The sequence below is a fragment of the Piliocolobus tephrosceles genome, chromosome 6, assembly GCF_002776525.5.
Source record: "Piliocolobus tephrosceles isolate RC106 chromosome 6, ASM277652v3, whole genome shotgun sequence".
NCBI classification, from domain to species: domain Eukaryota; kingdom Metazoa; phylum Chordata; class Mammalia; order Primates; family Cercopithecidae; genus Piliocolobus; species Piliocolobus tephrosceles.
In genome coordinates, this window is record NC_045439.1 from 54,247,793 (window position 1) to 54,263,007 (window position 15,215).

General features: G+C 40.7%; 1 protein-coding gene across 4 annotated transcripts in view; it reads left to right on the forward strand.

Moving 5' to 3' along the window:
- DDHD1 (DDHD domain containing 1) overlaps positions 1–15,215 on the forward strand; it is a 120,120-nt gene that overhangs the window by 40,762 nt on the left and 64,143 nt on the right. For all 4 annotated transcript variants that reach the window (XM_023230835.2, XM_023230845.2, XM_023230855.2 and 1 more), the window contains exon 2: positions 13,160–13,333. In XM_023230835.2, coding sequence (XP_023086603.1) covers positions 13,160–13,333 — 174 coding nt within the window. The remainder of the gene's footprint in view (positions 1–13,159; positions 13,334–15,215) is intronic.

The window sequence follows — 15,215 nt, forward strand, 5'->3', positions numbered from 1 at the left end:
GTCTCGAACTCCTGACCTCAGATGATCTGCCCTCCTTAAGTGTTGGGATTACAGGTTTGAGCCACCATTCCTGGCTATGATAGTTACTGTTATCTTTTGAGTTCTCAAGATGTATGAAGACATAACACTTTACACAGGAAAGACATTGAAGAGAAAGGCAAAGCCATCTCAGAAGACTACAGTAATCCAGTATCTAAGAATCCCATGGAAGGGAGGAAGACTAAATAGAATACAGTTAAGAAAAATACTGACAGACATGTACAGAATTATTTCAGTGAAATCATAGAAGGTGATGAAAGACTTTCCTGAAGAAGTAAATATAAAAGCTAGCTAAATGTACAAAACAAGCAAGAGCATCCCAGATAGAAGGAACAGCATATGCAAGATACAGAAGTAAGAACCAGCACAACACATTCTGGGTTTTAAGGGGGAGACAGTAAATGAAGGAAATCTGAATGTATGTGCATGTGCTTACATATACACTTGCTTGTGAGTAGGCATTGGGTAATGGTGGTGAGAGTGATGTAGAGTTGAAACTAGGGATACTGAGTTTACATAGGAGGCTTCTGAAATAATACAAGAAATGATTAGTGTGAACTCAGAAAATGACTGTAGTCCTGATAAGCAAGGGATGAATTTGAAAGTGATTTAGGAGATGGAATAAACAGCACTTAGTGTCCAGTTGTAAGAAGCACTTAAGGAGGTAGCATGTTGGATGACTCCCAGTTTTCTGCCTTGAGTAGCCACCTAAATATGGTCAGCTTTCCATTCACTGTGATAGAGAATACAGGAGGAGAAACAGCTGTGTATTCTGTTTTGTTCAATTTTTTTTCCAGGAAGCTAAGGGTTTCATGACTATTTGTGGTTGAACACCACTAAAGAACCTCTATTGCTTGGGAGGCGAGAGCTAAATGAGAGCTAAAAATGTGCTTTTGATATTTGAGAGTATAGGTTTGTATTATGTAGTAGAAAGAGCTTGAATGAACTTTGAACTCAAACTTTGGTTGGAATCTTGGTTCTCGCCGGGCACGGTGGCTCAAACCTGTAATCCCAGCACTTTGGGAGGCTGAGACGGGTGGATCACGAGGTCAGAAGATCGAGACCATCTTGGCTAACACGGTGAAACCCCATCTCTACTAAAAATACAAAGAACTAGCCGGGCAAGGTGGCGGGCGCCTGTAGTCCCAGCTACTGGGGAGGCTGAGGCAGGAGAATGGCGGGAACCCAGGAGGCGGAGCTTGCAGTGAGCCGCGATCCGGCCACTGCCCTCCAGCCTGGGCGACAGAGCGAGACTCCGTCTCAAAAAAAAAAGAAAGGAATCTTGGTTCTCACATTACTAGTAGCTATGTGCCTTTAAGCAAATTACTTAGTTTCTTTTTTTTTTTTTTTTTTTTTTTAGTGTGGCTTGAGTTTTTTCTTTTTCTTTTTTTTTATTATTATACTTTAAGTTCTAGGGTACATGTGCATAACGTGCAGGTTTGTTACATATGTATACTTGTGCCATGTTGGTGTGCTGCATCCATCAACTCGTCAGCACCCATCAATTCATCATTTATATCAGGTATAATTCCCAATGCAATCCCTCCCTCCTCTCCCCTCCCCATGATAGGCCCCGGTGTGTGATGTTCCCCTTCCCAAGTCCAAGTGATCTCATTGTTCAGTTCCCACCTATGAGTGAGAACATGCGGTGTTTGGTTTTCTGTTCTTGTGATAGTTTGCTAAGAATGATGGTTTCCAGCTGCATCCATGTCCCTACAAAGGACGCAAACTCATCCTTTTTTATGGCTGCATAGTATTCCATGGTGTATATTACTTAGTTTCACTAAGACTTAGCTTATTCATTTGTAAAGTTGGGAGATTAATAGCCTTTTAAGATTACTGTTAAATGAGATAAACTTCTGGGTCTGGAAGATAATGGCAACTGTCCAAATCTAAATATCTCCACATATCCTCCCCAAAAGCTGTAGGAACAAAAGGACTCCATGCACACACACAAACCATACATAACTCACACTTTCAGCACTACTGAAAGACAGATGATACCATGAATTTTTAATTACCTTTATACATTCAATGGTTCCTGTTGCTGCTACAACTCTGAGTGGGAAGAATGGGGTAAGGAAAGGCTTGAGAGACTGAGAAAAGAGAAGAAGGGACTAGAGGTTAAAATAAAGCACAGACAAAAATCACCCTCAGAAAAAGTCCCCAACTTTGCCAAATACAAAGACAGGTCTAGGACTTGGTAATTTATAGAACTAGCTACATTAAGCTGTATGAAAGTGAGCAGGACCACAAGTAGCAGCTTCAGAGTAGCATTGCTCCTTCAAGAAGCTTCAGAGTAGCATTGCTCCTACAAGAAGAGACAGAGAAAAGATAATACTTCATGGAGGCATGGCAGCAAGAGGAAAGAAGGAAGTGGGGATAAAATTGAGGCTTCTAGAGAAATGAAAGAGAAACAAGGCACGGCAACCCATCCCCCACCCAACAACTCCACCATAGCACCATCCATTATAGGTGCTCCTCTTTACTAATCTGCAGAAGTGAATGCTCTTAAACTAAGAGCCCAAGAACCCTATTCACAAAATGCTGAAGAATAGAAATGAATCAAATGCTACACAAAGCTACTTTAAGAGGAATATAGAAATTTGAATGAAAGTGTTTCAGTTGATAAAACTTCTCCCCGAAAAAGCAAATACAAAGGGAAAGGGGATCTCAGTGCTTCAACCAAATAAAATATCCCAAATCTGTGAACATACTACAAAAACCACAAACTTAGAAGCAGAAATCTAAACTCTGACATGAGAAAAAAAGAAGTGAAAAAGGAAGAAGTGCAACAAAATTTTATTGAACACAGGAAAGACATTGAAGAGAAAGGCAAAGCCATCTCAGAAGACTACAGTAATCCAGCTTTAGAGCTGTGGTTTTGCTTTCTGCAGTTTCAGTTAACCAGTCAACCAGAGTCCAAAAATATTAAATGGAAAATTCCAGAAATAAGCAATTATAACTTGTTTTTGGTTTTGGTTTTTTTGAGACAGAGTCTTTCTCTGTCACCCAGGCTGGAGTGCAATGGCACTGTTACTGGGGGTCCTTGCTCCCAGAGCTCCCAAGATGGCGGCCAGCCACTTCCAAGATGGTGGCAAGCCTCCTGTTCTTGGCCTCACAGATTCCAAGGAATGGAATCTTGGGCCATGTGGTGAGTGTTAGAGCTCTATTAGAAGCCATGGGTCACGGAAGAGAACTTTGGAAACCAGTGACTAGTGTTCAGCTCGATTAGGACGAACTCAGGCACTTAGCCGTGCAGGAACAATGGCAAACCTTTAGCCCAATGGGGGGTTCAGTGGGCGCCTTGCTTGATCAGGAGCACAGCGGTCACCCTGCCGGATCCTGAGGGATGGAAGTCAGCGGCAGGTCTGCAACAGCAGCAAACAACAGTGGTGGATGGCGAGCGGAAGCTCAGCTCGCGTCTTAACAAACACGGACCAGAAGAGAGGGCAGTTGCAAGATTTAATAGTGAAAACAGAGCTCCTGTACAAAGGGAGGGGACCTAAAGAGGGTAGCCATTGCTGGCTCAAATGCCTGGGTTTATATTCTGATCATTGTCCCTCCCACTGTGCTCTCAGGCGATAGATGATTGTCTACTTCTTTACCTCCTATTTTTGCCTAATTAGCTTTTTAGTGAACTCTCTTTACTACCTGATTGGTCGGGTGTAAGCTAAGTTGCAAGCCCGGTGTTTAAAGGTGGATGCGGTCACCTTCCCAGCTAGGCTTAGGGATTCTTAGTCAGCTTAGGAAATCCAGCTAGTCCTGTCTCTCTGTCCCCCCGCAAACAGGAAAACCCAAGTGCTTTTGGGGAGGTTGGCCGGTGACTGCTCTGCTTCCTGCTCAATTGGGGCGTAGTAGGGGTTGTGTAGTTGAGATTTCCTCGGAAGGGGTGCGTTCGATGTCATTAACAACGGAGCATGGGCTAGCAGGCCAGTCCAGGGGCCTGTGGTAGATCTTAGTCATGGACTATATCTGGGGCTCCATTTGAAGAACTGTTTGTAGTTTTACAGCTTTGATGTGGAAACCTTGTAGCCACAGGTAGTGAGGAAATTTAAGAGCACTTGGGTGGCTTGATGGCACAAGGTTTCTGAACGGGCAGCTGAAAGTAAATCATCCACGTACCAAAGGACAAGAGTGTCCAGGTATGAGAACTGGCTCAAGTCTTGGGCTAGTGCCTGGCCAAATAGATGGGGGCTATCCCTGAACCCTTGGGGGAAAACAGTCCAGGTGAGTTGAGACGTTGGGTGCAAAGGATCTTCAAAAGCAAACAAGAATTGAGAGTCAGGATATATAGGGATGCAGAAAAAGGCATCCTTAAGGTCCAGGACTGTAAACCACTCTGCTTCCTCTGGTATTTGGGAAAGCAGAATATAAGGGTTAGGTACACCTGGGTATAGAGGGACAATGGCCTCATTGATAATCCTGAGATATTTCACTAACCTCCACTGTCCGTTGGGTTTCTGTACTCCTAAAATTGGAGTATTGCAGGAGCTATTGCATGCTTTTACTAGGCTTTTAGGTCCTTAACAATTTTTTTGAGTCCTTGTTGGGCCTTGGGTCTAAGGGGGTACTGCCCTTGGTAGGGAAATGAGGCAAGATCCTTTAGTTTAATTTGAACAGGACGGGCATTTTTTGCTCATCCATTTTGTCCCTTCTGTTGGCCAGACTTCATGATTAATTCCTTCTTCCGGCAGGGGACAACAAACAGGTGTTCCTTCTCCTATGTTCAGGTGTATAATGGCCCCTGCTTTTACTAGAATAAATGTCTTTCCCTAACAAAGGAGTAGGGCTTTCAGGCGTAATTGGAAAAGCACGTGAAAGGAGTGAAGTTCCCCAGTCACAACTTAGTGGCTGGGAGAAGTATCTAGTGACTGGCTGTCCTAGGACTCCTCGGATAGTGACAGATCTGGAGGACAGTTGTCCGGGACAGGAGAGTGAGACTGAGAAGACCGCACCAGTGTCCAGGAGACAGTTAACCTCCTGGCCCTCAATGGTCAAGCATACCCAGGGCTCTGTGAGGGTGATGGCATGGGCTGGCACTTGCCCCAGGCACCCTCAGTCCTGCTGCTGGATCATCTGGTTAGTGGCTTCTGACTCAGAGGACCCTCATCCCCTGGGGCAGTGGGCCTTCCAGTGATTCCCTTGACATAAGGGGCATGGACGAGGGGGCGGCTTATTTCTATCTGGACAATCTTTTTTAAAGTGTCCTTGTAGACCACATTGGAGCAAGCCCTATTAGGCATTTGATGTGCCCAGCCTTTCCCTTTTTCAGAGCCTCCAAAATCCGCTTGCCTGAAGGCCGTGACTAAAGTGGTGGCCTTTTTGTATCCCATTTGTCCCATTCCGCCTGCTCCTCCTGATCTCTATTATAAAAAACCTAGGTTGCCAAGTTCAATAGGGTTTCTAAGTTTTGCTCTGGGCCTCAGGCAGACTTCTGAAGTTTTTTTCTAATGTCTGCAGCTGACTGAGTGATAAACCTATCCTTTAAGATTAGTTGACCTTCAATAGAGTCAGGTGACAGTGAGGTGTGCTTTCTCAATGCCTCCCTTAGTCTCTCCAGAAAGGTGGTAGGATTTTCTTCTTTTCTCTGTGTTATGGTGGGCCTCATTGAATAATTCATAGGCGTCTTGATAGTTTTCCTTAGTCCTTCTAGCGTGCAAGTTAGCAAATGTCTGCGGCACCAATCTCCATGTTCTGATTCTGAGTCCCATTGAGGGTCTACACTGGGAACTGCCTGCTGGCCTGTGGGGAATTGTTCTCTTTCCTCTGTTGTCATCCTATCATTGACCTGACTGAGATAACAGAGATCGCCAAACTCTCGGGTTGCAGTTACGGCAGCACTTTTCTCATTTGGGGTTAGTGTCTGATTTAGCAGTAACATTATATCTCTCCATGTCAGATCAAAGGATTGTCCTAACCCTTGTAAAACATCAATGTGTAGCCATCAGGGTTATCTGAGAATTTACCTAGGTCTATTTTAATTTCCTTTAAGTCTGAGAGAGAAAAAGGCCCTACATGCACTCTGGCTGGGCCTAATTCTCCTCCTCCCACTGCTTGGAGGGGGCATAATCGGGGAATGTTGACACTCTTTGGTTCATTGTTTACCCCTTTGTCTCTCTCCTTGTGGACCGTTTGGGTTGAAGGGGGGTCCTTATTAGCTGGGGAAGGAGTCGGGGGGACGCTGGGGTAGGGAGGTAGACTCTGAGGGCTTCCTGTAGGGCATAAATCACACTTTTTACATAATTGTGAGTTGTCTCTTAATGAAAAGAAGGTTTGTACATATGGCACTTCACTCCACTTGCCTTCTTTTCTACAAAAGAGGTCTAGCTGTAAGATAGTGTTATAATTTATACTTCCTTCAGGAGGCCAGGTTTCTCCCTTTTGAAGAGGTTATCATGGCCAGGCGGTACTGCAGAAGAATATGAGTCATTTCTTTCTTAGCGTCTGAGGGTCAAGTTGGTCCCAGTTCTCCAGAATACATCTTAGGGGCATTTTTGCCTTGGGGGGAATGTTTCCCATCTGAAAAAAGAACATAGGGATGCCAGCACCCCTGGGCATTTTGCGATGAGCATTAGTCCTAGAGCGTCCTCTATGGTCCTAATGCTTATTCCTTTCCAGGGTGCGTAACCACCCATGGACCTCTGCTTATCGGATTAGTTACGCTCACCGATGTAGCAGTCCTATACCCCTTTTCCCTCATTTCTTGACCACAAAGAAAGGGGTCCAGGCTGCTGGATTCTAGTGGTCCTTTACTAGCGTGCCCAACATTGCCTTTGTGCTCAGGGGTGAGTCCTAGAGCTGGGCTGGGTTCCGGAGTATTTCATAAAACCCAGCCGCCCCATCAAGATGCATTCCCATAAACAACAGTTCTTAGGCAAATTCGTTTCAGAGAGGATGTAGGTAACCTTTTGAGTCAGGATTAAGATATCTTTTTTGATTCTGTAAGTACTTTAAGGCTTGGCTGAGTGCAAACAGCTCGCGCCTTTGAGCAGACCAGTTATTCGGCAATTTTTCTAACTCTGCTTCCACAAGAGTATCCCTATCAATTACTGAATACCCATTTTGGTTTTTCCCTCCATCACCTGGGAGGAACCATCTATCTCCTGTCCTGAAGGGAGTTCCTCCTAGGTCTGGTCAGACCTTTGTATGGTAATTAAGATTTAAATCCCCCGTTACCAAATTTGCTGGGTTAAGGGAATTATCAGTAGTTAGTGTTAAATTACCTTTTTTTAAACAGAATAGCCCCATACGTTAAGATTTTTGAGTTAGTAAGCTACCTTTTTGGTTTTTTGACTTAGAATAATTCTGAACTAGGAAGCTCACAGTGAGGTTTCCTCTAAGTTACTTTTCTACTTTCTTCTGTTAGCAAAGCAGTTGCCGCTACAGATTGAAGGCATCCGCGGGTTACTGCGTTAAGGATTTTTGATAGGAAAGCTACAAGTTGTCAGTGGTCTCAGTGTTTTCAGGCTACGCCCTTGTTTACACTGACAACAAGGTAATAATTGGAGTGTTACAGGGTCACGGAGAAGACCTTCAATTATCAATTATAGTTTTAAATTTACTCTGGCTTTTAAAGGAATAGAGCACACTGGTTTTATTTACTATTTCTCTTTCTCTCTTTGTCTCCCCATCTCTCTCCTCCGTCTCTCTCTCTCTCTCCTCCGTCTCTCTCTGTCCTCCGTCTCTCTCTCTTCCTCCTCCGTCTCTGTCTCTCCTCCATCTCTCTCTCCCCCTGTCTCTCTCTCTTTCTCTTTCTCCTCCGTCTCTCTCTCTCCCCTCCTCTTAGCCATTACAAACTTGGGGCCCTGGCAAGGGTGGTGGGGAACGGGTCCTACGTAACTGCCCATGTCGAGAGCTGTATATCTAAATCCGGAGGGACACTAGGGATAAGAATCCCTAGGTTTATAGCCTAGATGCCAGCCTAGATGCCTAAGGACACAGCGTAGAGCTTCCTTAGATCCCTTTGGAGATACAACTTGCTAGAGGAAATGAAAGTCTGAACCATTAGCACCTAGGAGGCAGGGATCAGAGGAAGTAGATTCAGAGGTAAGGAGAATTTTGGGGCTACACTTTCAAGAAAGTCGTGGTCGGGACCCAGGGTATGGGTCAGAAGGAAAGGTAGGGGTGCACGCACGGGTGACTGTTGAATAGAGACTAGCCATGATCTCAGCCGGCTGATGCCAGGAGTTTGGGACAACAGCTTTCTGCCTCTAGTCGGCCCTGGGCTTCCCCAGGAAAATTGAAAGCAGAAGCTGATTCTAGGCAGACCAATGCTCCCAACCCAGAAGGGCTGGGGGTTGTTAGAAAGCCTTTCCACAGATAGCCTCACACCTGAGTCTTAAGTCTGGCAGCCACACTAATCGTTTTTAATGGCCAGCAGGTGCCCGGTATTTTCTCCAATTCTAAGGAAGAATAGGACAGAATAGCAAGCGAAAGTGGTCCAATATTACCATTTTGGAGGTCCCTTCCTGGTCACCAAATATCGGGGATCCTTGCTCCCAGAGCTCCCAAGATGGTCGTGGGCTGCTTCCAAGACGGTGGCAAGCCTCGTGTTCTCTGACCTGGGGTTCTTGGCCTCACAGATTCCAAGGAATGGAATCTTGGGCCCTGTGGTGAGTGTTAGAGCTCTATTAGAAGCCATGGGTCACGGAAGAGAACCTTGGAAACCAGTGACCAGTGTTCAGCTCGGTTAGGATGAACCCAGGCACTTAGCTGTGCAGGAACAACGGCAAGCCTTTAGCCCAATTGGTAGCGGCAGTGGGCGCCTCGCTGGATCCGGAGCACAGCGGGCACTCTGCTGGATCCGGAGGAATGGAAGTCAGCGGCGGGTCTGTGATGGCAGCAAACGTTAGTGGTGGACAAAGCAGAAGCTCAGCTTGAGCCTTAATTAAGGACCAGAAGAGAGGGCAGTTGCAAGGTTTAATAGAGTGAAAACAGAGCTCCCATACAAAGGGAGGGGACCCAAAGAGGGTAGCCCTTGCTGGCTCAAACACCTGGGTTTATATCCCGATCATTGTCCCTCCCACTGTGCTCTCAGGCAATAGATGATTGGCTGTTTCTTTACCTCCTGTTTTTGCCTAATTAGCTTTTTGGTGAGCTCTCTTTACTACCTGATTGGTCAGGTGTGAGCTAAGTTGCAAGCCCGGTTTAAAGATGGATGCAGTCACCTTTCCAGCTAGGCTTAGGGATTCTTAGTCGGCCTAGGAAATCCAGCTAGTCCTGTCTCTCAGCATGATCTCAGCTCACTGCAACCTCTGCCTCCTGGGTTCAAGCAATTCTCCTGCATCAGCCTCCCAAGTAGCTGGGACTGTAGGTGTGCACCACCATGCCTGGCTGATTTTTGTATTTTTAGTAAAGACGAGGTTTCACCATGTTGGCCAGTCTGGTCTCAAACTCCTGACCTCAGGTGATCCTCCTGCCTCGGCTTCCCAAAGTACTGGGATCACAGGCATGAGCCACTGTATCCAGCCACAATTACAAGTTTTAAATTGGATGCTTTTCTGATTGGTGTGATGAAGTCTCCAGCCATCTTGCTCCATCCTGCCCAGGATGGGAGTTATTCCTTTGTCTAGGATATGCAACTGTTTATGCCACTGGTCCATTAGTCATTTAGTAGCTGTCTTGGTTATCAGATCAACTGTGGTGGTTTTGAAGTGCTTGTGTTCAAGTAGCCTTTATTTTATTTAATAATGGCTCCAAAGTGCAAGAGTAGTGATGCTAGCATATTGTTATAATTGTTGGATTTTATTATTAGTTGTTGATCTCTTATTGTGCCTAATTTATAAAGTAAGCTTTATCATAAATATGTGTATATTACAAAAACATTGTATATAGAGTTCAGTACTATTTAAGGCTTCAGGCATCCAGTGGGGGTCTTGGAATGTATCCCCCATGGACAAGGGGGGACTACTATATATTAATTACAAGGTGCCAATAGGAGAATAGATTCAAATAAAAATCTAATAACAACCATTGATAAAAGGAAGGAAAACAACCAAGAGAATGTAAAAAGTAGTTTAAATTCAATATAGACAAAAGAAGACCTAACATACTTAAAATTGGAGTCCCTGAAGAAGAAAAGCAAATCACTAGAACAGAACTAATTAAACCATAACTCAAGAACACTTTTCAGAAATAATAGGAAATTTGAAATTTTACGTATTAAAAGGCGCATCATGGACAGATTAATACAGAACAGCTCTGAGTCATAGCCTAGTTAAAACTATTAGATTTTAAAGACTTTTTTCCTGGACCTCTTGAGAGGGGAAAAAAGATTATATTATTAAAAGGCTGACATCAGATTCCTTAAGAACAATATTCGTTTTTTTTTTTTTTTTTTTTTTTCTGTCTCATTCTGTCACTCAGGCTAGAGTGCAGTGGCATGATCTTGGCTCACTGCAACCTCAACCTCCCCGGTTCAAGTGATTCTCATGCCTCAGCCTCCTGTAGCTGGTATTATAGGCATGCACCACCATGCCTAGCTAATTTTTATATTTTTAGTAGAGATGGGGTTTTGCTATGTTGGCCAGGCTGGTCTCAAACTCCTGGCCTCAAGTGATCCACCTGCTTCAGCCTCTCAAAGTTCTGGGATTACAGGCATGAGTCGCTGCACCTGGCCTAGAACAATATTCAAAGGAAGGCTACAGTGGAGCACCATTTTTAAAAACTCGAAGAAATAAAGCACAAGCTAGCCAACCTGTCTTTAGAGTATCAGATAAACAGTTTGAACACACAAGAATTTAGGAAATATGTGGTGATAATTTACTGTATTTAAATGTAGACCCAAGACTTAAAACAGTGCTGGGGACATAGGTATAATTTTTTTATGTTCTGACAAAGTAAAAAGAATAAAACTAAAAATTAGTGAGTGAACAGAGAAAGAGAGAATTAAGGTCATTCTCCACAATATAGGTAATAAATGAGAGTCATACAATACCATTTAAATGGATTGACTAGATAATAAAAAGTAAAGTAAGCAAAAAGGAGATTTGGGTTACTCTAAAACACATACATACACACACATACACGCCACCACCACCACAGAGAGAGAGAGAGAGAGAGAACCACTGGAACAAAAAATTAAAATTTTCCTAACTACCAAAAGAAAGTACAAAAAAAGCAAAAATAGCAGAAATACAACATAAAGGGAAAAAAAAAGAATAAATGTGAATAATAAACATGGTAACTATATAGAGTTGAGTTCAAATATGTCAATCATATTAGTAAACATAAATGTGCTTAACTCATCTATTAAAATAAAAAGATGTTCAAATGGCTTTATAAAGCAAAACCCAATTCTATGCCTTACATAAGAGACGTATAAAACAGTGATTCCAGCCATCAAAAATAAAGGAATATGTAAAGATATTACAGGCAAATGGAAAAAATAAGAAATCAGGAGTTTCCATTTTGATAAAGTAGAATCCAGGCAAAAACTATTCAGTATGACAGTATGTTTATAGTGGTTAAAGCCATAATTCACAATGAAGTTATAATATTTTTTGGTATCTAGGTACCAAATGACACAACAAACACCTAAATATACCAGAATCACTATAGCAGAATATAGGAGAATGCAAGTAGCAATAGAAACACATAATAGAAAATTTTAAATACATCACAGTACAAATCTGGTATGACAAGATGTTTCAAGATCATCTAGTATATTTCTTGTCTCAAACCTGAAGTTTAGCCATTTTTTTTTCAAGGACTCTTGGTTTCTTTTAATGGGAAATGATATTTACAGTTCACAATCTTTGTATTAGGAGTGTTCACTTATACTGGGTTTGTCTTCAATTCTAGGCCTTAACTAGGACCTTTTTTTCAAAGAGAAAATACATCATTAGTCCATACTGAAATTTTTCATTAAAATTTATGATTACAAGCTTTTTTATTTGATTTTTATAATTGTATCTCTTTTGTTTTATGCTTAAAATCTAGGTTCCTAATGATATTAATAAAATGAACACATTCATCTTAACCTACAGTTTCAAATTAGTAATACAAATAGTATTACTGACAATATGGTTATTGCAAAAGATTTAAGATGTTTGCTGTTCTTTTTCTCCATATTTTATTTCCAAAGATGTATGTATAAATGACAGAGTTTTAAATTCACTTGAAATAATTTCTCTTTATGTGATTAAACCACCCACATTCTACATGATTAGATTCATTTGTTTCATTTTGCTTTTTACTTTTAGGGTTTTGTTATTTTTATTTTATTTTTGCTATATTAAAAAATTGTGTTAAAGAATTCAAGATAGCTTAGCTGACAGTTGTGGTTTATTTTAAATAACAACTGGAAGCCTTAGGTTTCTAGGGACAGTGTTTAATCAAAAGTTAGCCAAGAAAAAAATTTTTTTCCCTAAAATAGATTAAATATTTGCTAATATAATAGTTTCATTTATCCTGTATACTTACTAGAAGCCTCTAGTCTCTAAGGCAGCTCTAAAAAGTGCCACACACTACTACCACACACACTATTTCTAAACACTATTCTGGATTTTATATTAATGTTTTCTAAGACATTGGAACTATCATCAGAGCCTTGCATGAAACTCGTTTTAACGCCTTAGGCTGCTAATTTTGGTTACTCAGAGTCTCAATTATATACATAGCTGCTCATCTATTTTTCTAGTGCTAAAGTGATTTTTAGGTGTAATATTTAATATAAGTAAAAGTATATGCTATAGAATATGATACACTCTGGCTCAAAATCTGGATTTTAAAACTTTAAATGGGCCAGGCGCAGCGGCTCATACCTGTAATCCTAGCACTTTAGGAGGCCAAAGTGGGCGCATCTCTTGAGCCCAGGAGTTTGAGACTGGCCTGGGCAACATGGCAAAACCACATCTCTACCAGAATAGTATAAAAATTAGCCTGGAAGATCAAGGCTGCAATGAGCTGTGGTCACACCACTGCACTCTATCCTGGGCAGCAGAGCAAGATAAATATCTCAAAATAAATAAATACAAATAAAACTTTATATGATCGTATTGGGTCATGAAAATCTGTTTTTGTGACAGCAGTAGCAAAATAAAAGATTGTAGATACTATGTCTCTTTTGGGGAAGTTGAATCTTAAAATGTATAATTCTGTGATTTCTCTTTTTCAGAGGCTGATAAAATACCAGTAATGCGTGGACAGTGGTTTATTGATGGCACTTGGCAGCCTCTAGAAGAGGAAGAAAGTAATTTAATTGAGCAAGAACATCTCAATTGTTTTAGAGGCCAGCAGATGCAGGAAAATTTTGATATTGAAGTGTCAAAATCCATAGATGGCAAAGATGGTAAGATCGATTGATACATTTAATATATTCTACAAACCAAGTAAGTTGTTGATAAAGTTTAGAGTAATTTATAAATTTGACATAATAATTCAGGAGGTTTAGAATTAGGAAATTTGATTTTTTTAAACATTTGATTATTCTAGAATTTAAAAATTAACTGCTATAAATATCTGAACTATCTCAATTTTTATTTTAATATGTATGGTCAATGTCATGATATTAACACAGTTTACTATAAATGTACAAATTGTTACAATGTACTCCCTATTTAATCTTTTTTAGTAATTTTTTTAGTTATCAAAGGAAATTGAACTTAACCAAAAAATTCCTTGTCATTATATCAAAAGACAAGTTTCACTAATATTTCAGTGTTCTTTTCCTGAAGTTCAAAAAAAAATCTTTAATTATCTTTGTGTATCTCTCAGCTATCCCCTATTGAAAACCATATCAAGCTTTAATTTGGAACAATCTACTCCTTACATTTCTTTATTCAGCACTTGCATATTTTTGTAACAGTTAAAAATACTATATAATAGCCAAGATTGCCACGTTTTCATTATGTGTCTAAATCTTGAGTAAACTTCAAAATATGTGGTAAAGTTAAAAATACTTCTATTGTTCCATTTACTGCAGGCAGTGGGATCAGCTATTCTGGTGAGTATAACTGTTACAGGTAGATTAGAATTTGTAGTTTTCTCTGAAGTTTTTCTTCTAAAAGCGTTTCTTCATCCATGCTAGCCTTTATTTGGGAGGTTTCTTGACAAGCTCTGCTGAATCCAGTGAATTAAAATATGAATTTATTTTTTTCCCTTCCCCTCCTAAAACATCTCTAAGGCAGAAAAACTCAATATTGATCAGGTAATTTACAGAATGAAGCTTGAAAAAGACGAAGTATGTGGTTGGAAGTAATTGTTTATATAACATAATTAATGTCAACAGTAAGCTTTAAGTTGGCAGGGGATTTTTTTTTCTTATTGTTAGTAACATTCCATGTTTTTTCTCTCTTCCACTCTTTTCTCTCTCTTACCTCTCTGAACATATGTATATATTTGTCACAAGAATCTGTGTAGTTTAGCTTATATCAAATTAAAATATCATTTACATCTAGTTGGTTAAAAGTCTACATGACTGAGGAAACTTGTGACTTCTGAATAAATTGGCAATTAAAGCTAACAAATTTATATAATAATAGTTGTCTGTTATGTGCCAAATACCGTACTCTGGAAATTCTAAATATATTATTTTCCTAATCTGTAGAATCAAATATGTCCTCATTTCACTGTAAAATGTAAAGGTTCTTACATATCAATAAATAAGGAGCAGCCCAGTATAGGAGCTGTTTCTGCAGATTGCCATGTAATACTTTGATCTCCTTAGGGCAAAAATAGAAAGTTTTGTATATCTGTGATCTTATGGTAGTGACTGAAATATTTTATAACTTCTCATCACTACTGATCAGAATAATTTCAAAAATCTACTTCATAGTATTTGAACGGCAAACCTTTTATCATAAAATAATCTTACTGCCATTGGAGAAGTCTGACTTCCAGATTTTTTTTTCCTTCTATTAATTCTCCTAAGTCTTCTGCCACAAAAATGTCAATTTCACCATCACAAACCCAGTTTAGCCACCTGAATTTCTTATTATTATTTTTTTTTTTTTTTATTATACTTTAAGTTCTAGGGTACATGTGCATAACGTGCAGGTTACATATGTATACATGTGCCATGTTGGTGTGCTGCACCCATCAACTCGTCAGCACCCATCAATTCATCATTTATATCAGGTATAACTCCCCAATGCAATCCCTCCCCCCTCCCCCCTCCCCATGATAGGCCCCAGTGTGTGATGTTCCCCTTCCCGAGTCCAAGTGATCTCATT